The 25,824-nt window shown below is 42.8% G+C and overlaps 2 protein-coding genes across 2 annotated transcripts; one reads left to right on the top strand and one right to left on the bottom strand.

Moving 5' to 3' along the window:
• The first annotated feature begins 2,393 nt into the window (after positions 1–2,393).
• Positions 2,394–25,440, top strand: TRNAU1AP (tRNA selenocysteine 1 associated protein 1). The gene is made up of 9 exons (XM_061184631.1): positions 2,394–2,502; positions 3,022–3,119; positions 9,066–9,165; positions 9,770–9,822; positions 11,884–12,015; positions 13,329–13,448; positions 17,796–17,958; positions 18,179–18,212; positions 25,218–25,440. Exons 1-9 carry the CDS (start codon positions 2,476–2,478, stop codon positions 25,352–25,354), a joined length of 864 nt encoding a protein of 287 aa, XP_061040614.1. The 5' UTR covers positions 2,394–2,475; the 3' UTR covers positions 25,355–25,440.
• LOC133088809 (alpha-hemoglobin-stabilizing protein-like) lies at positions 7,887–8,141 on the bottom strand. The gene has a single exon (XM_061186896.1). The coding sequence runs from the start codon at positions 8,139–8,141 to the stop codon at positions 7,887–7,889; it is 255 nt and encodes an 84-aa protein (XP_061042879.1).
• Positions 25,441–25,824: the final 384 nt, after the last annotated feature.

Raw genomic sequence — 25,824 nt, 5'->3', positions numbered from 1 at the left:
CAGTGGACAGTGCTGATATAGGAGGTTTGTATATTACAGCAGGAAAGTTTTACTAGTACCAGGAGGATTCTTCGATGTCAGTGACTCTTGGAAAAATGAATATGATGTAAAATAACTTAAAATGTATTCTGTGATTGTTTTTTTTCCTTGAACTTTTAGTTTTGATGCATGTACTATCCTGATTAGAAATTGACTTCTTAGAAGGGAAAAATCACTCTTTTGATTTTAGTATTTTCTTTGTGAAGAAGCACTTGTGTGTCTGCTCTTCCCACCCCCACTCCCCCCAAAAAAGTCCAGTTGGATTAGATTTACTGAAGTTTTCCCTTTTGACAATATAGCAGGTTGAAAGTACCCTATCCTTAATAACAGCTCTTGTGGATTGGGACTTAAAGGGGCCAGGCATTGTGCTGAGCACTTTGCATACAATAATAGCTCATTTGATCGCCTTGTGAAGTGGGAATCGCTGTCCCTCAGGAAAAAGTCCCTGAGAGTTCAAGTATCTAGCTTGAGGCCAAGCTACCAAGTGCACAGACTAGGCTAGAATTTAAATCAGCCTCCACCCGAGCCCAGAACCTCAGTTTCTTTTCCTTGTATTGAACATAAGAGTTATAAAGCTCTCTGTAGGTGCTTTACATACGTTAGAACAGTGTCAGGCACATAGCAAAGGCCCCACAAGCCTTTGCTGTTATGACCGTTGAACATTTTAAAGTTCCCTGTAGTTAATAATTGCCTTGTTTTTCACATGCTTAGTTTTTTGGTGTGAGTATCATTTATTCGATGTTCATATCTCTATCAGAAGTGTAAATCTCCTTTTCTGTGTCCAAACACATCAGGTATTCTCAATTTTACCTTTTTTCCCATCCTCCTCCAACCTGAATTGGTTACCCCAAGACAAATGTAATCACCCCATATGGCTCAGCTATAAATGATATTTGCAAAGTCATAATAATGTAAATGTTCAGTGTTTTGACAAATTATAATCAGAAGATGGAGAAGTGTGTATGTATGAGGGACAGTGCCTAAAATATCTGAAACTACAAATGAATAGAAAGTATATTATTTAGAAATACACAGATTTTAGGGAGAAGATTTGGAAGTGGTTGCCTCAAGGGACTGGAAGTTGGGAATAGGGATAGATGGGGTGAGGGACAGCTGTTTATCATTTGACATAAATTCAATTTTTTTTTTTCGGTGGCTACCATATCCCAGACATGGTTCTGGGAATTTGATTAGAAAGCGCGAACAAGGAATCCTGTCTGATAAAGCTTACATTCTAAATTAAAAATAAACATTTAAAAATCTTCCATAAGTAAAATAAATTTTAAAAATGGTAAGCAAAGAGCACAGCACAGGGGCTGGCAAATAGTACTAAATAAAAGAGTTACCAGTTACAATTCGAAGGCCTCCAACTGCCATGTTGGAGAACTTACTGGAAGCCAGGCATTAGGGCAAGTGCTTTCCTGACTTCTCATTTTATCCTCACAACAAACATGGTATGAGGTAAGCTTGACTTTGGGGCCCAACATCCCAAGTTTGGGGTGTATAAGCTGGTAAGGAAGGGCCGAAGTGGCCTACCAGCCCAGAGGGAGCCCCGGAAATGGATTCCCAGGCACTTGCGATGACCTTAACTGTTGGAGATGACAATTACCACCTACAGAAGCTTCACATTCTGAGAAATGGGTATTAAAGTGAGGCTAAAGCCTGGGACACTCCCAGATTAGGAGTCAAATGGTCAGGATTATCTAGAAATCGTGTTTACTTGAGGGCCTTCTATAGCAGGTCACTGTTCTGGGACAGGTTAGAACTGGCAGTTTGGATTAGTGTAGGGGATGTGGACGCAAGAAAGTGACAAGACTTGGGGGTTGATTTGACTGGTTGAGAAGACAGGGTTGCCCCAATTTACACTCACTTTAACTCTACCCTCCCCGCACCCTAGGGCTATACACGGGAATGATGAAAGAATCCCATTGCAGCGTCAACAGAAATGTCTTGCAAACTGGGAAATGCGGGGTGAAGGGGTGGCTGGGGCGGGCCAGTCGGTAATTTGCCTGAGGTCACACAGAGTTAGTGGGACTGAATCGTCCAGGTTCCCCAAAGGGGATCTTTCACTTGTTAAAAAAAATGTGCTTATACTTGCAATTTTTTAGAACGAGCGTAAAATTACTTCTGTAATTTTATATGTACGTGTGTGTTTAAATAAAATCAGAAAGAAACCCGAGAAAGCCCCCACCCGCGCCACCCACCGTCCAACGCCAGGCAGCGTCTGTCCCGCCCCATCCCGCAGGCTCCAGTCTGGAGACCCGCCCGCAGGGATCCGGCAAGATCCCGAGCGGCACGTGGGCGGGGCCCTGGGCGCCGAGTTGCGGAGCGTGCGCAGAAGGCGTCGGAGGCGCATGCTCCTTGGAGGTTCCGGCTCGGCGGCCCGGCGTCCGCGCCAGCCTCGGTGGCCAGCAAAGTCCAGGCTGGGCCTCGGGCATGGCGGCCAGCCTGTGGATGGGCGACGTGAGTGAGGGCGGCCGCCCGGGTCTGCGGAGCAGGAATCTTAGTGTCACGAGGGAGAAAGGGACTGAGGAGGAGGGTCCTCGGATCCCAAAAGGGTGGAAGTGACTGGGCAGGGGAGTTCTCTTAGGTGACTCCGAAGCGGGTCCCAGCATCTAGGTGAAGGGGCTGATTCGGAGGGGGAGGGGTCCTGGGTTCACGCCAGGGAAAGAGGGAGGGTCTTTGGGCGGATAGAATGAGAGGAATCCCAAGGATTGAAGAGCGCCCGTGGTTGTAGGACTGGAGGGATGGGGTTCCTAAATCCAAAGGGGAGACTTCCTCAAAGGAGTAAATTTGAAGGGAAGGAAGGCAGGGGACTGGGAACGCAGGCTTCAGACCCCTCCGCAGACGAAAGCCTGTTCACCCCACCCCACTCCAGCCCGCGGCGAGCAGCCAACCCCGGGCCGAGGGGGAGGGGCTCCGGATGCGGGAATGAGGAGCCTGGATGCTGGCCTGAGCCGCTCTGCTCTTGTGTTTACGCAGCTGGAACCCTACATGGATGAGAACTTCATCTCCAGAGCCTTTGCCACCATGGGGGAGACCGTGATGAGCGTCAAAATTATCCGAAACCGCCTCACTGGGTATGTTCTCTCCTTCCGTCTGAGCCTCGGGTCTCCTCAGTAGATCGTGCTGCAAGTGTCATTCAGGAGAAGGTAAACATCGCAGAGAGTCGGGGCTTCTCACGCCTAATAATGTTATTGTAATGGTATAAGCATTTGGGGGCTTGTTAAGAGGACGTATAGCGTATTGCTGACTCGAGCCAGACTGGTTTTGGAAGCTCTGTCTGCTGTGTGACCTTGATCAAGTTATTTAACCTCTTCCTCTTCTTCACCTTGCCTATAAAAATGGAGATAATAAAAGCATCTACCTCATAGAGTTCTGGTGAGGATTAAGTGCCATTAATTCACATTCAACGTTTAGAACAATGTCTGGCATATGGTATATGCTTGGTAAATATACAGATTATGATCTGCTAGGTAATAAGCATTTTAAAATCACAAAAACCTCTGAGCTAAGTACTGTTATTAGGGAAGCTTAACAACTGTCTTAAAGTTACACAGCTTTTAAATGAGAGGCCAGGGCTGTAATTCAGCTCTGTTCTCAAAGCTCATAAGTGCCCTTAACTCTTATGTGCATAAGACGCTACCTATGTGCTGCTGTTCTAGATTCCCTGGATACATGGCTGAAACAAGCCAGACGTAGTCCCTCCTCTCGTGGAGTTTACTACATGCTAATGGGGGAATGAGGTAATAAATAAGTATACAAAACGAAATGCAGAGAATACTTTCAGATAGAAGTGCTCTATTGCCTCCAGTTTCTTCTTTCTCTCTTAGTTAGGTTTCCTTAGGGTTCTAGTTAGAAATAACAGGATTCCTTTATCAATTTGATAGTGTTTATTGAGCGTCTACTCTGTGCCAAGTGCTAAAGCAGCTTGCTAAAATGTCAAATAGTTGAAAAATACAGGTGAGAGATACGAAGTGTGGCCAGGTCTTTGGCTGTTTGGTGAACAGGTACTTTGTGTATTCAGAACCCTGGTACCCAGGGACGGATTTTCTGACTGGTAGAGCATGCTGGCCTAAATGTTTTTCTTCTTGTTCCTGTAGACAGAAAACCCCGATAATCAGCTACTGGCATGAAAATACATTCTGTAATACTTTCTTCTTTTTAAAACAGTGATATAGGTTCTCACATTTTAATCTTTATTAAGAATTAGAATTATCCTTTCATACCATTGATTACTAAACTCTAGCTGATTTTTTTTTTTTTTAACTGTTCTTAAATTTATTTATTTATTTATTTTTGGCTGTGTTGGGTCTTCGTTTCTGTGCGAGGGCTCTCTCCAGCTGTGGCGAGCGGGGGCCACTCTTCATCGCGGTGCGCGGGCCTCTCACTGTTGCGGCCTCTCTTTTTGCGGAGCACAGGCTCCAGACGTGCAGGCTAAGTAGTTGTGGCTCACGGGCCCAGTTGCTCCGCGGCATGTGGGATCCTCCCAGACCAGGGCCCGAACCCGTGTCCCCTGCATTGGCAGGCAGATTCTCAACCACTGCGCCACCAGGGAAGCCCTAGCTGATTTTTTATGGTGGCATTTACAGACACATTGCATGTGCATTCTGTCTCATATGACAAAGACTTTGAAGTGGCGTATAAGAATGCTGTAAAATAAATAAACGTAAATTAAAAACCAGGAACTGAGAAAATACGGGAAAAAGATAAGACCCAAGAAAAAATAATATGCAGCAGAGCATAGTGCTTAAGAATATAGTGATTGGGGACTTCCCTGGTGGCGCAGTGGATAGGAATCCGCCTGCCAATGCAGGGGACATGGGTTGGATCCCTGGTCTGGGAAGATCCCACATGCCGCGGAGCAACTAAGCCTGTGCGCCACAACTACTGAGCCCACATGCCTAGAGCCCGTGTTCCGCAACAAGACAAGCCCCCGCTCGACGCAACTAGAGAAAGCCAGTGTGCAACAACGAAGACCCAACACAGCCAAGAATAAATAAAATAAAAGCTTAAAAAAAAAAAAGAAAGGATATAGTGATTGGTTGCACAACAATGTGAATGTACTTAATACCACAGAACTGTATACTTAAAAATGGTTAAAATGGTACATTTTATGTTTTGTATACCCAACGACAATTTTTAAAATTCAACAAAGAAAAAAAAAGAATGCAGTCACATGTGGAGCAGCCACATCTCTCATCACTGGTGGGACTATAAAATGGTATGACCCCTGGGGACAAGTGTCTGGCAGTTTTCTTTTTTCTATTTCTTTTTCTTTTTCTTTTTCTTTTTTTTTTTCGGCCATGCCGCACGGCTTGCAGGATCTTAGTTCCCCAACCGGGGATTGAACCCGGGCCCTGGCAGTGAAAACATCGAGTCCTAACCACTGGACCACCAGGGAATTCCCTGGCAGTTTCTTAAATACACCTACCACCATATGGCACAACAAGTCTAGTCCTAGGTATTTTATATATATATATATACATATATATATATATCTATATATATATGTATATATGTATGTATATGTATATTTAAAATATCTATTTATTTATTTGGCTGCGCTGGGTCTTAGTTGCCGTGTGTGAGATCTTCATCGTGGCATGCGGGCTCTTTTTTTTTTTTTCTTTCATTTCCCTGACCAGGGATTGAACCTGGGTCCCCTGCATTGGGAGTGGGGAATCTTAACCACTGGCCCACCGGGGAAGTCCCTAGTCCTAGGTATTTACCCAAGAGAAATGAAAACATGCGTCTACCAGAAAAAGGACTTGAAAAAGGATGTGCGTAGCACATTGGACAATGGCCCCAAACTGCAGTCCAGGTATCCATGAATAGGTAAATAGATAAATAAATACTGGTATATTCATACAATAAAATACCACTTAGCAATAAAAAGGGACAGACTGCTAATATAGTGACAACATGAATGAATCTTAAAAACATTATGCTAAATTAAAGAAGCCTTACTGCATTTACATAAAGTTCTAAAATACACAAAATTAATCTGGTGGAAATAACTCAGCATCTTGAAGAATTTGTGCATTTCATTGCATGTAAATTTAACCTTAAAAGGAAAAAACTAAACAATCATTGAACTCCAGTTAATAATAAGCATGTTAAAGTAATTGAGGGAAGTATACCAATATCTGCAACTTACTTTGAAATGTATCAGAAAATAAGGATGATAAATGGGTAGGGGCATGGATGGATGGATAGTTATGTGATAAAGTAAGTATAATAAAATGTTAATTGTAGGTGGTGGGTATATATATAGGGTGTTTGCTATGCAGTTCTTTCCATTTTTATATTTGGAATTCTTCAATATAAAATGTTCTGAAAAGAATGTAGTCAGACTATCCTGAACTCAAATCCAGCCTTTGGCACATACCAGCTGTGTGGTTTAAGGCATATTGTATAATCCTAAATCTCAGTCTTCACATCTAAATAGGAGCAATGGTTTCATTCCCTCACAGAGTTATGTGAGGAGTAGATGAGATGGTGCATGTGAAGTGGCTAGCACAGTGCTTGGACCATAGTGAGTGCTCAGTAATGCTCAACTCTTACTGGTGGTGGTCTTTACATCTGTGAGCCTTGAGATTCTAGCACACACAAGACAGAAGGCACAGAGTTGGCCCACCATTCTTCTAAGCGTCAACATTTATGGAGCTTATAGACTGTGTTCTGAGATCCTTGGGCTCAGGTACTGCCCTTTCCCATACCTTTTGGCTTGGTGTCCATAAGGTTATTTGAACTGAATATCATAGTTCCAGAAAAGTCTGGTTTATTTCACTGGTGATAGCTTTAAGGAGGCAGTTGAGGAAAATTAACTGTTTTCAGTATAAATCTCTTAGGAGGAAGGGATGTCAGAGGATCTAGCCACATCTTCCTACTTATGTCTCTTAGTGATGCTTTAAAAAATAGAACACCAGGAATCTCACAGACATCCCCCAATTAGGTAAGGTCCATGGATTTACTTTGTCCAAATAGATTTTAAGTTTCTAAAGAATAGGAACTGTGTTCTTCCAACTCTGTATCAGCCTGGCCGGTGGTAGGTGATCCAAAAAACCTTTTAAATTATGAAAAATTTAAAACAAATGTAGAAAGAAGAGTACAATGAACTCTCATACAGCCACCCCCTAATTTCTTTATTTTTTTTTTTTTGTAAATTTATTTATTTACTTTATTTTTGGCTGCCTTGGGTCTTCCTTGCTGCACGCGGGCTTTCTCTAGTTGCGGCGAGTGGGGGCTACTCTTCGTTGTGGTGTGCGGGCTTCTCATTGCGGTGGCTTCTCTTGTTGCGGAGCACGGGCTCTAGGCGCGCAGGCTTCAGTAGCTGTGGCATGTGGGCTCCATAGTTGTGGTTCATGCGCTCTAGAGCGCAGGCTCAGTAGTTGTGGGGCACGGGCTTACTCGCTCCGTGGCATGTGGGATCTTCCCGGACCAGGGCTCGAACCCATGTCCCCTGCATTGGCAGGCAGATTCTTAACCACTGTGCAGGGAAGTCCCTCAACACCTAATTTCAAATATGTTGCCCTATTTTTCTTATCTACCTGTCTATAAAGATAGATTTAGATAGGTAGATTTTTTTTTTTTGCTGAACCATATGAAAGTAAATTACAAGCATTATGACATTTCACTGCTAAATTTTTTTTTTTTTTTTTAAACCATCAAAACAAGTACTGGTCTTTATTGAGGTGTCAGGGTGCAGTAACACCATGAAGGAGCAGAGCCTGAGGCCTTGAAGAACACAGAGGCAGCATTTAAGGGTCTCAGACAAGCCTGGGTCTCCCGGCTAGGAGAAAGGCAGCCTGTGATCGGGTGCTCCCAAGGACTTCAGGAAGTTCCTATATTTGTCCAGGAAAGAGGCAGACAGTATCCAGCTGTTGCCGAAGTTCCTGCACAGCCTCGTGCTGCTCTTGCTGCTCCCCCACCATCTGCTGCCTATAATAGTTGATGTAGAAGTTCACCCAGTCATTCACCACAGTCACCATGGCTTCTTCAGGGACAGCAGGATGAGAGAAGACCTGCTGATACAGCAGAATGTTAAATTCCTTTATTCCTGTAGCAATGAGATCCTTATTGGTTTGAAGAAGGGCCATCTGCCTACTATGTGTTGGGTACCGGGGATAGAATAGGAGTAAAATATAGGCCCTGGCCTCACAGCAAAGAAGCCACCCAAGGCCCAGAGAGCCACACAGCTAAAAATTCTGTGGCTGCACCAGGTCTCAATACGATTCCCTAGGGACACCCTCTTCCCTTCTCCCCATAACTGTAAGTCGTGGGTCACAGCAAAGCAGGTACTTTCAGGGCTTGGCGGGCCAAAGGGCTCCCGTGGCCCCAGACAAGATGCTACAAAGAACCAGGACTGGGACCAGCCCCGAGGGGTCGAGGCGGGGCCGGGAGGTCGGAAAGGAATCATCTGGTTCCTGGGCTGGCTGGAGGAGTACGCGGAGGCAGGAGCTGCTGCTAAATATTTGAATATACATTGCCAATAACTGGACATTCTGTTACATACCAACAATGCTCATATCACACTAACAAAATTAATGATTCCCTAATACCACATAATGGCCAGTCTACATTTAAATTTTTATGATTGTCCCCGGAATACCTTTATAGCTTTTTTTTTGTTTTTTAATGAATTAGGATCCAGTCACAGATCAGATCCTGTATTGCATTTAGTTCTTTTGTCTCTTTTTAATGTAGAAAAGCCCACTTCTTTCTTTTCTCAGAACATTGACTTTTTAAAGACGTAAGATTGCCTTACATAAGGTTCTATATTCTGGATTCTGGTCCTGCATTCTGGATTTGTTTGTTTCCTTGTGGTGGTGTTTTACTTGTTCTGTTCCTAATATTTCCTATAAACTGGACATTAGATCTAAAGGTTTGATTGGATTGCATAGTAAACATTAATAGTATGGGCTCTGATTAGAAAAGGATTTTTTCCTCCCTTCAGGCCCAGACTCAGTCTGTCATCTGGGTATCACATCTTTAACCATTCCCTTTTTCTGTTTTCTTTCCAGGATCCCAGCTGGCTACTGCTTTGTAGAATTCACAGATTTGGCCACAGCTGAGAAGTGTTTGCATAAAATCAACGGGAAACCCCTTCCAGGAGCCACACCTGTAAGGACACTGAGATAATGATGATGTTGCCATCTTTATTGTTATTGATAACTCATTTATTGAATCCCAACTGTATATTTTATTTAATCCTGTAACAACCCTAAACAGTAGGTATTGTTATCTTTGACAGACCAGGAAACTGAATCACAGGGAAATGGAATAACTTGCCCAAGGCAACACAGGTAGTAAGTGGCAGAGCCAGGATGCAAACTGAAGATGGGTTGCCTCTAAAATCCATTCCCTTTCCACTCTGCACCGCTGCCTCCATAACGGAAGACTTGAAACTCTAGACCTCTTGCTTGAGAAAGTAGAACAGGCTGGCAGCAGTGAGGACACGTTTCAAGAGAGTTACATTCTGCTCTTCCCACAGTTACTTAGCTTACAGCTGCACCACGCTGGCACACCTGGGCTCATAGAACCATGGAGCTGGCAGTGCCCTTAGCGGTCATCCGTGCAACCCCCTCCTTTTATACAGGAGAAAAAGCTGAGGCTTAGAGAGGGGGAGATATTTTGGCCAAGGTAATTTATTTCAGTTTTTTTCAAATATTGTTTGACTCTTGAAACACCTTTCTCTGTTTTAGTTTGTTTGTTTTTAAATTTCCAGGCAAAACGTTTTAAACTGAACTATGCCACTTATGGGAAACAGCCAGATAACAGGTAAGTACAGAGTAGCCACAAGGTAGCTTCAAGTCCCAGGAAATGTCTAGATAGAGACAAGATGTGTCACTGTGCTGGTCACTCCCACAGAGGAGGATGGGGAGCCGAGTTTGGCCCCGCTTTGCCTCCCTCCTAAGGTCGACCCCCTCCCATCCCTATTGGTGGACGCTTCCAGTTTGCTTCCTGTCAAGGCCCATGTCTTCTCTATATTTGGTCCCTCCCCTAGTCCCATGACTGCCCACAGTATTGACATTTTATTCAGTAAGAATCGACCTGTTGTAGCAACATAAATTGATTGAGCATTCCAAATTGCTGTCTGAAAGCTTTAAAACAATGTATCAAAAGCTTTAGATAGAGTTGTACCCTTTGAACCTGTAATTCTGCTTTTCAGAGTTTATTCTTTGATGTGTGTAAAGGTTAGCCTTGAAAGTGTTCATTGATAGCATATGATATCACAGTGGAATCTAAAAAAAGGATACAAATGAACTTATTTACAAAACAGAAGTAGAGCCATAGACTTAGAAAACTAACTTATGGTTCCCAGGGGATAAGGGGAGGGAGGGATAAATTGGGAGATTGGGATTGACATATACACACTACTATTTATAAATAGATAACTAATAAAAACCTACTGTATAGCATAGGGAACTCAATACTCTGTAATGGCCTATATAGGGAAAGAATCTAAAAAAAGAGTGGATATATGTATATGTATAACTGATTCACTTCGCTGTACACCAGAAACTAGCACAACATTGTAAATCAACTATACTCCATTAAAAATTTTAAAAGAAAGTATTCATTGAAATGTTACATATAATGGGCAAAATTGGGGGAAAACCCAAGTAATCTAATAATAGGGAAGGGGTTTAAATTACAGTATGTTCATCATTTGGAATGCTGTGTATCTATTAACGTGTAATGTTATAGCAGAATACTCATATGTTAAGATGTTGGTGAGATGCTAAAAGTGAAAAAAATGCTAGAAACAAAACGAGTTGTATCCAGTTTTTGTAAATTCAAAAGAAGAAGCCAAAGAAAAAAGACAAAAGTATATATCAAAGTGTTCTTAGTGATTACCTTTGAGTGGTTGGGTTATTGGTAATTTTATTTTTCTTTTTCCTTTTGTGTATTCTGACTTTAACTTGAAATAAAATAATAATGAGTTTGCTTTTTTTTTTCGTAAAGAATTGTTCTAGAACAGGGGTTGGCAAACTGTGGTCTAATTTTGTTATCACCTGCAAGCTAAAGATGGTTTTTACTTTTTTTTTTTGGCTGTGCCGTGCGGCTTGTGGGATCCTAGTTCCCCAACCAGGGATTGAACCTGGGCCCTCGGCAGTGAGAGTGTGGAGTCCTAACCACTGGACTGCCAGGGAACTCCCTTTACAGATTTACTTATGTATGTATGTATGCATGCATGCCATGCCATGCCATGCCACGTGGCATGAGGGATCTTAGTTCCCTGACCAAGGATCGAACCCATGCCCCTCTGTGGTGGAAGCGTGGAGTCTTAAGCACTGGACCACCAGGGAAGTCCCCCCTTTACATTTTTAAAGGGTTGTGAAACAGACAAAGAAAGAGCAATAGAGACCAGAGGTGTCCCCAAAGAGCCTAAAATATTTACTATATGGCCTTCATAGAAAAAGTTTGCTGACCCCTGTCCTAAAAGTTGAGGGATTTCATGTTAGCACATCTTTAGGAGAGAAGGTTCAGTTCTCATTTTCCCTCTGCCTTTCACCATTTGAATTGAAAATATGCGGTGAATACAGAATCTGTAGTTTTATCTTTTGAGCACCTCTGACGTGTGCCCCCGTCTGCACTCATGTAATGCTTGAAGCCAGACAGGCGTTATACAGTGGGTGAGTGACTTGGGGCAGGCAACTCCTTCCATAACTCTTCTGCCAGGACTGCCAAATGAAACAGATTAGGACCTGGTCAAGGACCCATCAGATGTGTTGTTTCCTAAGGCAGCCCAGAAAAGATTTACCTAGAATGGGCCAAAAGAGCTCATCAGAACAAAAGTTTTGGTCTTTGTCTCTGAATTTTGTTCTCTCTTCTCAGCCCCGAGTACTCCCTCTTTGTGGGGGACCTGACCCCAGATGTGGATGATGGCATGCTGTATGAATTCTTCGTCAAAGTCTACCCCTCCTGTCGGGGAGGCAAGGTGGTTTTGGACCAGACAGGAGTGTCTAAGTAAGGCCTTCGTTTTATTGATGCCTACCCTGTTGGTTGCAGCATTTATCTCATAGATGGAGGTGTGGTAACGAGGCCATGTTGCATTGTGGTTAAGAGCACAGGCTCTGGAGCTAAACTGCCTGGTGTGAATCCCAGCCTCAGTACTGCCCAGGGATTATGCAGCAGACAAGTTACTGAACCTCTGACCCTGTTTCCTCATCTGTGAAACGGGACTGATTAATAGTTTCTGCATCTCTCATGGGGTGGTTTAAAGATTGAATGATGTAATATAAATGAGTCAATAGGAAATGCTTTATAGGTGTTTCTTCTTTTATTTATTATTGTTACTTTAAAAGTGGAAAGACCTCAGGAAAGGTTTATATGTATATATATTCTTTTTCATATTCTTTTCCATTACGGTTTAGTACAGGATATTTATATAGTTTCCTGTGCTGTACAGTAGGACCTTGTTTATCTATTTTATATATAGTAGTTTGTATCTGTTAATCTCAAACTCCCCCACCCCCTTTCACCTTTGGTAACCATAAGTTTGTTTTCTGTGTTTGTGAGTCTGTTTCTGTTTTGTAAATAAGCTCATCTGTATCATATTTTAGATTCCACATATAAGTGAGATCATACGATATTTGTCAGGAAAAGTTCTTTCTTGATCTGAGTAGTAGTTATGAGATTGGGCTTTGAATTTGAATCCTGCTTCTACTATGACTTTGGGCAAGCTATTAAACCTCTCGGAACTTTGGTTCTGTCTTCAGTAGGATGTGGATACTCCCTTCATCAAGTTGTTGGACAGTTTAATGAGATAACCCTGGGAAAATGCTCAGCACAATGCCTGGGAAATAATAAATGGTCATTAAATGTTAGTTATCATTCATTTACCCCCCAAGTGGAATATGAGTTCAGGAGAGCAGGAACCTCGTCTGCTTGTGACTGCTGAGTCCCAGTGCCTCGTGTAATACCTAGCATACTCGGTAAATATTTGCTGAATGACCTTCTATGACTGTTACTACTGCTGCTACTACCATAATGATGATAATAATACTTTCAAGTAGATTGGGAGGTAAGCTACTATTTGGGAAGAAGCCCTATCAGGACAGTATGGAAGAGACTGATGAACTGAAAGTGGGAATTCTGCAGATCTTGGGATCCTCCAGTGCTTGAATCTCGCGTGGCTCTGTGGCACCCCTCTGCTCATGGGGCTCTCAGCCCTGCGCATGTGGTTTGATGGACTCTCTCCCTTCTCAGCCCCTTTTCCATTCTTAGGCTTTACCTCCATCACATTTGTGATCTAAATAGTGTGTGTTTTTCTTCTGCAGGGGCTATGGTTTTGTGAAATTCACAGATGAGCTGGAACAGAAGCGAGCCCTGACAGAGTGCCAGGGAGCAGTTGGACTGGGGTCTAAACCAGTGCGTCTGAGTGTGGCAATCCCTAAAGCGTGAGTCCCGCGCTGGCGTGGGGGCCAGGGAGGGCTTCTGGACTGACCCCCACCCACACACGCCTCGTCTGTTGTTGATAATGAGGGCGTCCACGTGCTGAATGGGAGGCTGCCAGGAGATTCAGTTCAGGCCACAATTAATGAGTGCCTGTTATTTGCCAGGCTGGGTGCTAGAGATGAGCTAGCATAACCCCGCCCCTCCAGAAGCTCATAGCTGGGGAGAGAGCTACGACTGGGGGAGGCAGATGCATTCAGCCGTCGCTGGTAGCGATGCTGGAAGAGCAGTTTGGGTCTGCAAACTTAATGTCCCTGCTCTTTGCCCAGTAGTGCTGCTGTTAAAAATTTATCCATACAGGGGCTTCCCTGGTGGCGCAGTGGTTGAGAATCTGCCTGCCAATGCAGGGGACATGGGTTCGAGCCCTGGTCTGGGAAGATCCCACATGCCGCGGAGCAACTAGGCCCGTGAGCCACAACTACTGAGCCTGCGCATCTGGAGCCTGTGCTCCGCAACAAGAGAGGCCGCGATAGTGAGAGGCCCGCGCACAGCGATGAAAAGAGTGGCCCCCGCTCGCCGGAACTAGAGAAAGCCCTCGCACAGAAACGAAGACCCAACACAGCCCTAAATAAATTAATTAATTAATTAATTAAAAAAAAAAAATTTATCCATACAGTTTATAAGAATTGAGCAGAAAGAAGAAAGTTACACTTTTTAGCCAATTTTAGCCTTTTTTATATCAATGAAACCTACAGACCTCTTATGAGCGTCCCTTGCTATGGGAGTGGCTAAGAATTCATGATATAGGGAATTCCCACAAGCTGCGTGGTGCAGCCAAAAAAAAAAAATTAATGATACAAACACAAGAGAATATGTACATCACTATTGTACCTGTCACTCTGTGCAGAAAACCCTTCTTTCCTTACAACTCCAAGCAGGTTTTTTACTCAGATGTAAGACAGTTTTTCTCTGCATAGAATCTTCCATCCTTTGGCTCAAGCAATGGTTCTTAACTAAGGGTCATTGGAACACCTGAAGACAAATTTGGTTATCACAACTGGGGGAGAGGTGCTGCTGGCATCTAATGAGTACAGGCCAGGGATGCTACTAAACATCCTACAGTGCACAGGACAGCCCCTGTGACAAAGAACAATCTGCCCCCGCCATCCAAATGTCAATTTTGCCAAGGCTGAGAAACTCCGTGTTAAAAGTAGAAAAGTGGCTGCACTCTTAGGGCAGAACTTCCAAATGGCCATGTTTTTTAAAGCAGCAAAAGATTTGGAGGCTCTTTGCAGTTTAACAATGTTTAATACATGGAAGATCAGCTTGAGTGATTCCCCTCCTCCAAATATTATTTGTTTTGAGCCATATTTTTTTAAATATTTATTTATTTATTTATTGACTGCATCAGATCTTAGTTGTGGCGCACGGGATCTCTAGTTGTGGCATGCAGGCTCAGTAGTTGCGGCATGTGAGCTCTGTATTTGTGGCACACAGGCTCAGTAGTTGCGGTGCGCGGGCTTAGTTGCCCTGCGGCATGTGGGATCCTAGTGCCCCAACCAGGGATCGAACTGGCCTCCCCTGCATTGCAAGACCAGTTCTTAACCAGTGGACCACCAGGGAAGTCCCTGAGCTCTATTGTATATATAAAAACATTAAAGAAAATATTTAAAAGAAAGGAATGTTCTCATTACTCTAAAATGACTGCTTATAATTTCTGGGTTCCTTTCCAGGCTTCTCCATTAGCTTCTGTGATGTATAAATATAGATACAGATGTAGATATAAATACACACACACTACATATATTTGGGTCAATTTACAAGTGGTAGATTCATTTCTTTATTCATTTTTTTTAAATATTTTATTTATTTATTTATTCATTCATTTGGCTGCATCTAATCTGAGTTGCGGCGCATGGGCTCTTCATTGCGTCATGCAGGCTTCACTCTAGTTGTGGCCCATGGGCTCCCGAGCATGCGGGCTCAGTAGTTGCAGCACACAGGCTCTAGAGCGCGAGGGCTTAGTTGCCTTGTGGCATGTGGGATCTTAGTTCCCTGACCAGGGATCAAATCCGCGTCCCCTGCATTGGATGGTGGATTCTTAACCACTGGACCACCAGGGAAGTCTCTCTTTATTCATTTTTAAATTACGATAACAATGCTCACTCTTTTTCTTCCCCAGTTTACTCATTATACACACTTTGCCATTGAGTTGCACAGTTGTCGTCATTGTACTATTTTTAATAGCTGCAAGATATTGTTTTGATTGTATATTCTGTCTAGCAGTTCCTCTGATGTTTACTATTTTGGTTGTTTCTGCTGTGTCACCGTTTATTCAGTCAGCCATAACGAGTCCCTACAACTGCAGCCCTGCCCTAGACTTTGAAGTTGTAGCTATAAACAAGAGAAACAAAGTCCCTTCTGCAGGGAGGTTATGTTCTGTTACATCTGTTTCTTCACTGAACATTGTCAGTATTTGATGCCTGCCTGTGGGGAGGGGCCCTCAAGCACTGGGAATTGAAGGTGATAAGAGTTCCCTTTGAGAGTTAGCCTGTAAGAGCTGAGTGTGGAGAAACAGAAGAGAAGTATGCAGACCCAGGCCAGAGAGACTGTACCTCCAGTGACCTGAACATGTCAGAAGGGAGGTGGACTCCTTGGACACATGGCCGGGGTGGGGGGTGTCACGGAGGCAAACGTTAGCAGTTTCCAGCCTGGCAGTGGGCAGGGAGAGGGAATCTGTGCCGTCGAACTTCATCGAGCCACCCCATCAGGAGGTGATGCTAAGGCAATCACATGTGGTCTAACTGCTCTGGCTGAGTCCTTCTCACCAAGCAGACATTAAACTCACAAGGAACTTGGGAAGAGCTTATCACACGTGGTTTTTTAAGTTTTTGAAAGCAGTGGATCCTTTGCAGGTTTGACATTCTGTCTTTGGCTAGCAGTGGCTGGGACAGCCGTGGAATCAGAGAAGAAAGCTTTCTGCTGACCCTGGGCCTCAGCCCTGATTGGTGAATGCAGGAAGTGGGGGACGGGCAAGGGGTCTTGAGTCTGTCAGGGCAGGAGCTGTATGTAGTGGTGTGGTGGTAGGAGTGTGAGCCTTGGAGTTAAATTTGGCTTCATACCTCTGTGTAGTCTTGGGTAAATCACTTAACTTTTCAGAGGCTCAGTGTTCTCATCTGTAAAATGGGAATAATAAATAATAGCTCTATCACAGAGCTTTGCAGGACTTAAAATAGGAGACTATGTATGAAAAATAATGGGCACAAGGACTTCCCTGGTGGTCCAATGGTAAAGAATTCCCCTTACAATGCAGGGGACACAGGTTCGATCCCTGGTCAGGGAACTAAGATCCCACATGCCACGGGGCAACTAAGCCCGCGCGCCACAACTACTGAGCTCACGTGCAGCAACGAGAGCCCGCCTGCAACAAACTACAGAGTCCACGTGCTCTGCAACCCGCGCACCACAACTTCAGAGCCCACGTGCCCTGGAACCTGTGCGCCACAACTAGAGAAGAGAAAACCCACACACCACAACTAGAGAGAAGCCCACGCACCACAACAAAGAGCCCGCGCGCCGCAATGGAATATCCTGCATGCCTCAACGAAGATCCCGCGTGCCGCAACTAAGACCCAACGCAGCCAAAAATAAATTAATAAATAAATCTTTAAAAAAAAAAAATGGGCACGAATCTCAAGTACCTACTCCATAAATGGTAGCTTTGACTACAGTTCCAGGCTACTAAAACGCTTCTCTTGTGTTTTTGTGGAGAAAAGGTGATAAGATATTTTGTAATTTAAAATGCTTCTTGGATCATTATAAATCCAGATCCTCCAGGCCATGTTCACCTGAGCCTTTGTGGCTGGCAGAAAAACAGCCCTCCAAGATCTTGAGAAGGGGAAAAGTCAGTACTAACAAGGTTTGACAAGAGAGACAAACCTAACCATTGAAAACTGCCATTTTTTTTGGTTTGTTTTTGGCCGTGCTGCATAGCCCACGGGATTCCAGTTCCCCGACCAGGGATCGAACCCAGGCCCTTGGCAGTGAAAGTGTGCAGTCCCAACCACTCGACCACCAGGGAATTCCCGAAAGTTCCTATCTTTAAAGCTGGGCTCTGGGACCAGACTGCCTGGGTTTGAATCTATTATTCGCTGTGTGACTTTGGACAAATGATGTAACCTCTCTGTACCTCAGTTTTCTCATCTGTAAAATAGGAATAATGGTATATTTAACTGCATAGCACTATTGTGGGGATTAAATGAGTTAATCTGCGTAAAACACTCAGAACAGTCCCTGGTCACATAGTGTTATGGAAATGTTTGCTTATTTGTTTATTTCTTTCTTCATTTAAGGAGCCGTGTGAAGCCAGTGGAATATAGTCAAATGTACAGTTACAGCTACAACCAGTATTACCAGCAGTACCAGAACTACTATGCCCAGTGGGGCTATGACCAGAACACAGGCAGCTACAGCTACAGTTATCCCCAGTATGGCTATACCCAGAGCACCATGCAGGTAACCGTGATTTGGCCAGTCTGGCCCTCTTGGGTTACATCATCCTGTAGAGACCTGGGTGATTCTCCAGGATGGGATGGGTAAGGACGGGAGCTTGGGCTTCAGAAAAAAACAGAAGGAAAGATGAAGCAGCTTAGTTCCTCTTATTAAAAATAAACCGTCCTAGTCATGGGCCAGGATTTCACCATGCTTCTCACCCACCTCTCTGGTCTCTTGGCAGACATATGAAGAAGTCGGAGATGATGCATTGGAAGGTAAGAAAGGAGTCCCTTCACTCAGTGCTTAAGATGTGAGTATTACCCGAGGGGGTAGTGCAGATCTCAAAGCACCCTGGGGAGCAACTGACAGGGGAGGGAGCCCTGACAGGATATAGGTCTGTAGCAAAGACACCATTGCCTTATATTTGTTTCACAGTTTGTAAAATTCATTTTTTTCATTTCATGTTTTAATTTTTTCCCATATATCTTTAAATTACATGTTTTTCTCACTTTCAAGTAATAGTTATTGAAAGTTTGAAAAATACAGTAAAGTGTTATGAAGAAACTGAAAATCACCCCCAATTTTGCTACATAGTAATAGCCATTATTACTTTTTTTAATTAAAAGTTTATTATGATTTTTACTGAATTTAAAGAAGAAAAAAGAAAGGAAATCGAGAGGAATTGCTAACCTTTAGACAAATGTTTTTTTCAAATGAGAGATTCGTACTTCTTAAAGGAGTCTCTAAGGTTTGAAAAATTATAAAAAACAAGATTTTTTTCCAACATGTTTCTGAACAGATGTTAGGTTTAAGGTTTAAAGAAGTAAAATAACATTTGTCATAAAATCAGACATTGATTTCTAAGTAAATAAAACTTTATGTAAGATAGATTTTAAACTTTGAGTCTTTTTCTAAGTCTGTTTTAAGAATTATTCTTTAAGAGAAGGTCAGGGGCTTCCCTGGTGGCACAATGGTTAAGAATCTGCCTGCCAGTGCAGGGGACACGGGTTCGAGCCCTAGTCCAGGAAGATCCCACATGCCACGGAGTAACTAAGCCCGTGCGCCACAACTACTGAGCCTGCGCTCTAGAGCCCGCGAGCCACAACTACTGAAGCCCGTGCGGCCACAACTACTGAGCCTGCGCTCTAGAGCCCGTGAGCCACAACTACTGAAGTCTGCGCGTCACAACTACAGAAGCCTGTGTGCCTAGAGCCCGTGCTCCGCAGCAAGAGAAGCCACTGCAGTGAGAAGCCCGCGCACTGCAAAGAGTAGCCCCCGCTCGCCACAACTAGAGAAGGCACGCGCACAGCAACAAAGACCCAACACAGCCAAAAATAATAAATAAATGAAATAAATAAATTTATAAAAAAAAAAAGAGAGAGAAGGTCATAGGGAAAGTGATCTGTAAGCAAAATATCCTTTAAAGGAAACATCTGCAGGCAAAAAACAAACTTGTCTACTTCGTAACATTTTTTTTTTTTCAAATTTAATTTTTATTTTCAAATTGGGAGGTAAGCTTATTTAAATATTAATGGAAAAATTGCTAAGAGGAACAAGAGCGCAATTATATATTTAGAGGGATTCATACAAATGATTAAACTGTTGACCAGCAGAAGAAACATCTTCTATTGGATAAAGCAAATCTGTTAGTGGGAGGGGCAGCTATTATCATATTAATATCTATTGGGAGAAATGCCATATAATTCATTAAAATGTTTTTAAAAACTATACCTATAGGAATATTGTATATACTTGATAGCATTTTAAAGCACTTTCACTTATGTGCTGTCATCTAATTCTGGCAACAGTGACCCTAGGGGTGGGCTGGGCAGGACATTGAGCTCCAGTTGACGGATGGGGAGCTGGCGATCCTCGCTGTCTTCTCAGGGTCACACAGTGAGTTAGAAGCAAGGTTGAACCTGGGGTCCCTGTCTTTCTATCCTCAGTCTCTCACCGTCTCCTGCAGGAAGCATTGCATTGCCTCCTTTTTAAAGAAATTATCCTGATTGTAATATTTGTGTATAACTCCTTAGAATTTTTCTATTTCTTTCTCATTCATTAATAGTATAATAATAGCCAACATATTTTGTGCCAGGCGCTGCTGCCTGTCAACACTTTGATGAGTAGGTACTGTTATAAACCCCATTCTACAGAAAAGAAAACTGAAGCTTAGATAGTTAATAATAGCTAACAGGTTGTACTATATGCAGGGCATTGTTCTAAGCACTTTACATGTATTAACTCATTTGACCTTCACTATGGCTTTGAGGTAAGTACCACAGTTATCTTGATTTTACAGAAGAGAAAACAGGTAGAGAAGTTAAATTACTTGTTCAAGGTCAGCATAGTTGCAACATAGTAGCAAGAGGTGTACTGTCTTGGAACCCCTGCAGTCTTGCCCCAGACTTCATGCTCTTTACCACAGAGTTATAATGCCTCCCTTTTTTTTTTCTTGGCCACCTCGCGTGGCTTGCGGGATCTTACTTCCCCCACCAGGTGTTGAACCCGTACCTTTGGCAGTGAAAACGTGGAGTCCTAACCACTGGACCACTAGGGAATTCCCTAACACCTCCCATTTCAACCTAATAGCCAACACAGTGATGGGGCACCGCAGGGATTGTCATCCTTCATCTATCCCTTGGCTCAACAGGCCATCCTCCAGGCCCAGTCTTCAGAGTGAGGAAGGGTGCTTTATTGTATGTGTGTCCATAGAGTTCAGCACACCCAAATGCCTGCCCTTGGGGATTCTCTAGTGGTCCAGTGGTTAGGACTCGGGGCTTTCACTGCCATGGCCTGGGTTCTGTCCCTGGTCAGGGAACTAAGACCCCGCAAGCCATGTGGCACGGCCAAAAAAACCCCAAACAAACAGACAAATGAAAAACAACAAGAAAACAAATGCCTGCCCTTGATGGAGCCCTTTGCTAGTCTGTTCCCATATGCTGATACCTCCACTGAGTGGAGTGAGTAGAGTTTCCATATGGAGCTGCTGTACGTGCTCAAAGCTTCAACTCATAATTTGGATTAAAATTACAAGAGAAATATCCCTCTGGTGGAACGGGCACAGTAATTATGTGAAAAGATTCACCACTGACTGGTTGATTCAGCACTCACTGGTTGATTAAGAGTAGCTGAGAAAACTGGAAACAATTTACAAAAGAAGGGACTTCCCTGGTGGCACAGTGGTTAAGAATTCGCCTGCCAATGCAGGGGACCACGGGTTCAAGCCCTGGTCCGGGAAGATCCCACATGCCACGGAGCAGCTAAGCCTGTGCGCCACAACTACTGAAGCCTGCATGCCTGGAACATGTGCTCTGCAACAAGAGAAGCCACCGCAATGAGAAGCCCGCGCACCGCAACGAAGAGTAGTCCGCGCTTGCCTCAACTAGAGAAAGTCTGCTCGCAGCAATGAAGACCCAATGCAGCCAAAAATAAATAAATATATAAAAAAGGGGAAAAAATATACAAAAGAAGCACAAATGGCCTATAAACCACAAGAAAAAAGAATCTAAACATACATTATTTGTGTCAGTCAAGGTTCTCCAGAGAAACAGAGCCAATAGGATATACGTATTTATAATCTGTAAGGTGGGCCAGCAAGCTGGAAACTCAGAATTTCTGTATTACTGCCTAGAGGTAGAATTCCTTCTTTGGGAAACCTTGAGTTTAAGGCCTTAAGGCCTTTAATTGATTGGCTAAGGCCCACCCATGTTATTGAGAGTAATCTTTACTTAAAGTCAGTTGATTTGTTGATGTTAATGACATCTACAAAATATCTTCATCTAGACTGGGCACCAGTAACCTAACCAAGTTGACACATAAAATGTAACCATCACACTGCTAATACTAGTAATCAAATACAAATTAAAATATACTATGTTTCTGTAAAGAATTCTTACAATGTTCATATCCATTGAATCAATTTTACCTGAAAGATTTTATCCCAAAATGATATCAGTACAGATAAATATCTAATAATAGGGGATTTGTTAAACAAATACAGTAAGGTTTTTGTTTGTTTTAATAAATTTATTTATTTTTGGCTGCATTGGGTCTAAGTTGCTGCGTGTGGGCTTTCTCTAGTTGCAGAGAGAGGGGACTACTCTTGGTTGCGGTGTGCGGGCTTCTCATTGCAGTGGCTTCTTGTTGCAGAGCACGGGCTCTAGGTGTGCAGGCTTCAGTAGTTGTGGCACGCGGGCTCTAGAGCACAGGCTCAGTAGTTGTGGCACACAGGCTTAGTTGCTCCGCGGCATGTGGGATCTTCCTGGACCAGGGCTCGAAGCCGTGTCCCCTGCGTTGGCAGGTGGATTCTTAACCACTGTACCAACAGGGAAGTCCGGTAAGGTTTTTCTTAAGATTTTTTGTTTGTTTTATTAAATCGTGTCTTTCTCTAAGAATATTGACATAGGAAAATGTTCTCAATGAAAAAAGTCCTGAAATAGGATATACAGGAAGATCCCAGTTAGGGTTTTTTGTTTTTTATTTTGGGGGATATAATTCACATAACATAAAATTCACCCTTTTAAAGTGTACAATTCAGTAGTTTTTAGAATAGTCAAAAAGTCTTGCAGCCATTACCACTAATTCCAGAAGAAACCCTGTGAAACCACTAGCAGTCACTCTCCAGTATCCTGTCCCTGGCAACCACTCATCTACTTTGGATTTACCAATCATGGACATTTTAAATAAATGGAATCATGTATGATGTGTGGTCCTTTGTGAATGGCTTCTTTCACTTAACTTCTTTCGCTTAGTGTTTTCAAGATTCATCTATGTTGTAGCATGTCATTCATTTCTTTTTATGGTTGAATAATATTCCATTGTATGGATATCCATTTTGTTGATGGACATTTGGATTGTTTCCACTTTTGGTATTATGAATAATGCTGCTATGAACATGCGTGTATAAGTTTTTGTGTGGATATAGAAAAGTCTTCAGTACTCTTGGGTATATACCTAGGAGTGCATTGCTGGATCATGTAGTAAACTCTTTTTAACCATTTGAGAAATGGCCAAACTTTTCCAAAAGGGCTTGGAGCCTTTCCATTCCCAGTAGCATATGAGGATTCCGGTTTCTCCACATCCTCACCAACCGTCATTATTTTTCATTTTAGCTATCTTAGTGGCTTTGAAGTGGTATCTCATTGTGGTTAGATTTGCACTTCTCTGACGGCTAATGATGTTGAGCATACTTTCGTATGTTTATCGGCCATGTGTATATCTTTTTTTGAGAAATGTCTATTCAAGTCTTTTGCCCATTTTTAAATTGGGTTGTCTTTTTGTTGAGTTGTAAAAATTCTTTCTATTTTATTCTAGTAGCCTTTATCTTTGAAGATTGTTTAGGCTATTTTGGGTGCCTTGCATTTCCATACAAATTTTATGATCAGCTTGTCAATTTCTGCAAATAAAAAAAGGCAGTTGCGATTTTGATAGGGATTGCATTGAATCTATAGATCACTTTGGGGAGTATTGCCATCTTAACAATACAGATCTTCCTCGACTTAAGTTAACATTAAGTCAAAAATGCATTTAATACACCTAACCTACCGAACGTCATAGTTTAGCCTAGCTTAAACAGGCTCAGAACACTTAACATTAACCTACAGTTGGGCAAAATCATCTAACACAAACCCTATTTTATGATAAACTGTTGATTTTCTCAATTTATTGAATACTGTAATCCTAGTGAAAAACAGAACAGTTTCAGTGTATTACTTGTTTACCCTCATGATCATGTGACTGCTGCTCTGCTGCCCAGCGTCACAAGAATATTGTACTACATATCGCTAGCCCGGGAAAAGATCAAAATTCAGTTTCTACTGAATGTGTGTCACTTTTTTACCATCGTAAAGTTGAAAAATCGTGAGTTAAACCATCATTAAGTCGAGGGCCATCTGTATTTGTCTTCCAGTCGAAGTACGTGGGATTTCTTTATTAAGGTCTTTAATTTCTCCAGTTAATTTTAAAATGTTTTAATGAATGGGTGTGTACATTTTATTTTTAAAATTAATTTATTGATGGCCACACCCTAGGCATGCGGAACTTCCCCAACCAGGGATCGAACTCATGCCCCCTGCTTTGGAAGCACGGAGTCTTAACCACCAGGGAAGGCCTGGGTGTGTGCATTTTAAACCAACAATACTAAAAGGAAAATATAAAATGTTATCAGTCATAGTAACTGAGGATTCTTTTAAACTTCTTGAATTGTGAAATACAAGTACATGGAAAAGTAGATAAAACATGTATAGTTTGATACGTAATGATGAAATGCCCATGAAACCTTCATTCAGGTCAAGTGGAAACATTGCCAACATTCCCACAGTCACAGCCCCCAACCCCGCTAAGGAAAACTACTTACTGTATTGGGTTTTGTAGGGACAAAACTTCTTCTCTTTATAGTTTTATCACATAGATATGCATCCCTAAACAGCAGGGTTTGGTTTTGCCTGTTTTTGAACTTCAGTGCCATTGTACTGTATGTACTGTCTTGCTTCTTTCATTCAATACTCAGCATTTTATTTGTGAGACTCATCCAAGTTGGATGCAGCTGAGGTTCATTTTCAATGCTAGGTAATATTCCCTCCTAAGAATAGTTTGTTAGGGGTTTTAAAAAAAGAGAAAACTATTATGTATTTTGTCATGATTGCTGGTGAACAAATACCACTATTGCAATCAAGAAAGACAAGTTTAAAAATACAGGACTTGGTGTTTCAGCTCCTGTATTTGACCATAGCTCTTTCATTAGACATTCATTGTTCTTGATTATTTTGTTGATCAGATTTTCCAAACCCAAATTGAAAAACAGGACCACACCAGAAAATCCGGGGCATGTGACAGCTAGAGATATGTGTAGTGTTTAATAAATGCGGAGTAACAGCTGCCATTATTTGAGTTCTAATTACATGTGTTACATTCTCTGAGTCCAGTCGACCCTTGATCAGTTCAGTTAGGGGCGCCTACCAACCTCACAGTCAAAAATCCACATGTAACCTATAGTCAGCCCTCCCTATCCTCTGTTACTCCACATCTTCAGATTCAACCAACTGTGGATTGTGTAGCACTGTAGCATTTACTCTTGAAAAAATCCACATACAAGTGGACCCACGCGGTTCACACTCATGCTGTTCAAGTGTGAACTGTGCATTACCCTGTTTTCATCCTCACAGAAACCCTGCAAGGCAGTGCTGTCAGCCCACGTGAGGAAGGAGGGTACTGAGTCTCTTGTGGCTGCTGAGTGCTTCTCCCCCCTGCGCCCCCTGAACCCATCCTTGCTTCTCTTCCAGACCCCATGCCACAGCTGGATGTGACTGAGGCCAACAAGGAGTTCATGGAGCAGAGCGAGGAGCTGTATGATGCGCTGATGGACTGTCACTGGCAGCCCCTGGACACAGTGTCTTCCGAGATCCCTGCCGTGATGTAGCCAGGACGAGGCACAAGCCAGAGTGGACTCTGGGAGGGAGCTAAGAGACTCCTTTTTTAAAAAAAAGATTACTTCAAGAACTTTTACCTTTTTTGAAATGTTTCATAAGATTTTAGTCATCAACTGTTTCCTGAAATTATGAATATTTCCTGGGATACTGCTGCCTTCATTTGAGCCATTTGAGTTTGAAAATGAAGGGACCAGTTGTTAGAAGAGGGTTGAACGAGGTTCCAATTTATCTTTGAACCATAATCATTTATCCAGGAAGGGTTGTCTACACTCCTGGAGATAAGGATTAACCACCAAAGTTAACAGTTACTAAACCAACTTCTTAGGTGACAGGCACATTAATCCTTAAGGGTCTCTTGAGGTCAGAGTGCATGGATTGCCTGCTGGAATGGTGCCAAATGGTGGGCAATTATCTGCTTTCAGGTATTCCCTTCCCCCAACAAACCTGCTTCCAGTCTGGT

The sequence above is a fragment of the Eubalaena glacialis genome, chromosome 3, assembly GCF_028564815.1.
Source record: "Eubalaena glacialis isolate mEubGla1 chromosome 3, mEubGla1.1.hap2.+ XY, whole genome shotgun sequence".
Classification (NCBI taxonomy): domain Eukaryota; kingdom Metazoa; phylum Chordata; class Mammalia; order Artiodactyla; family Balaenidae; genus Eubalaena; species Eubalaena glacialis.
The sequence above is the reverse complement of the archived record's forward strand: the minus strand, read 5'-3'. Positions and strand labels throughout refer to the sequence as shown.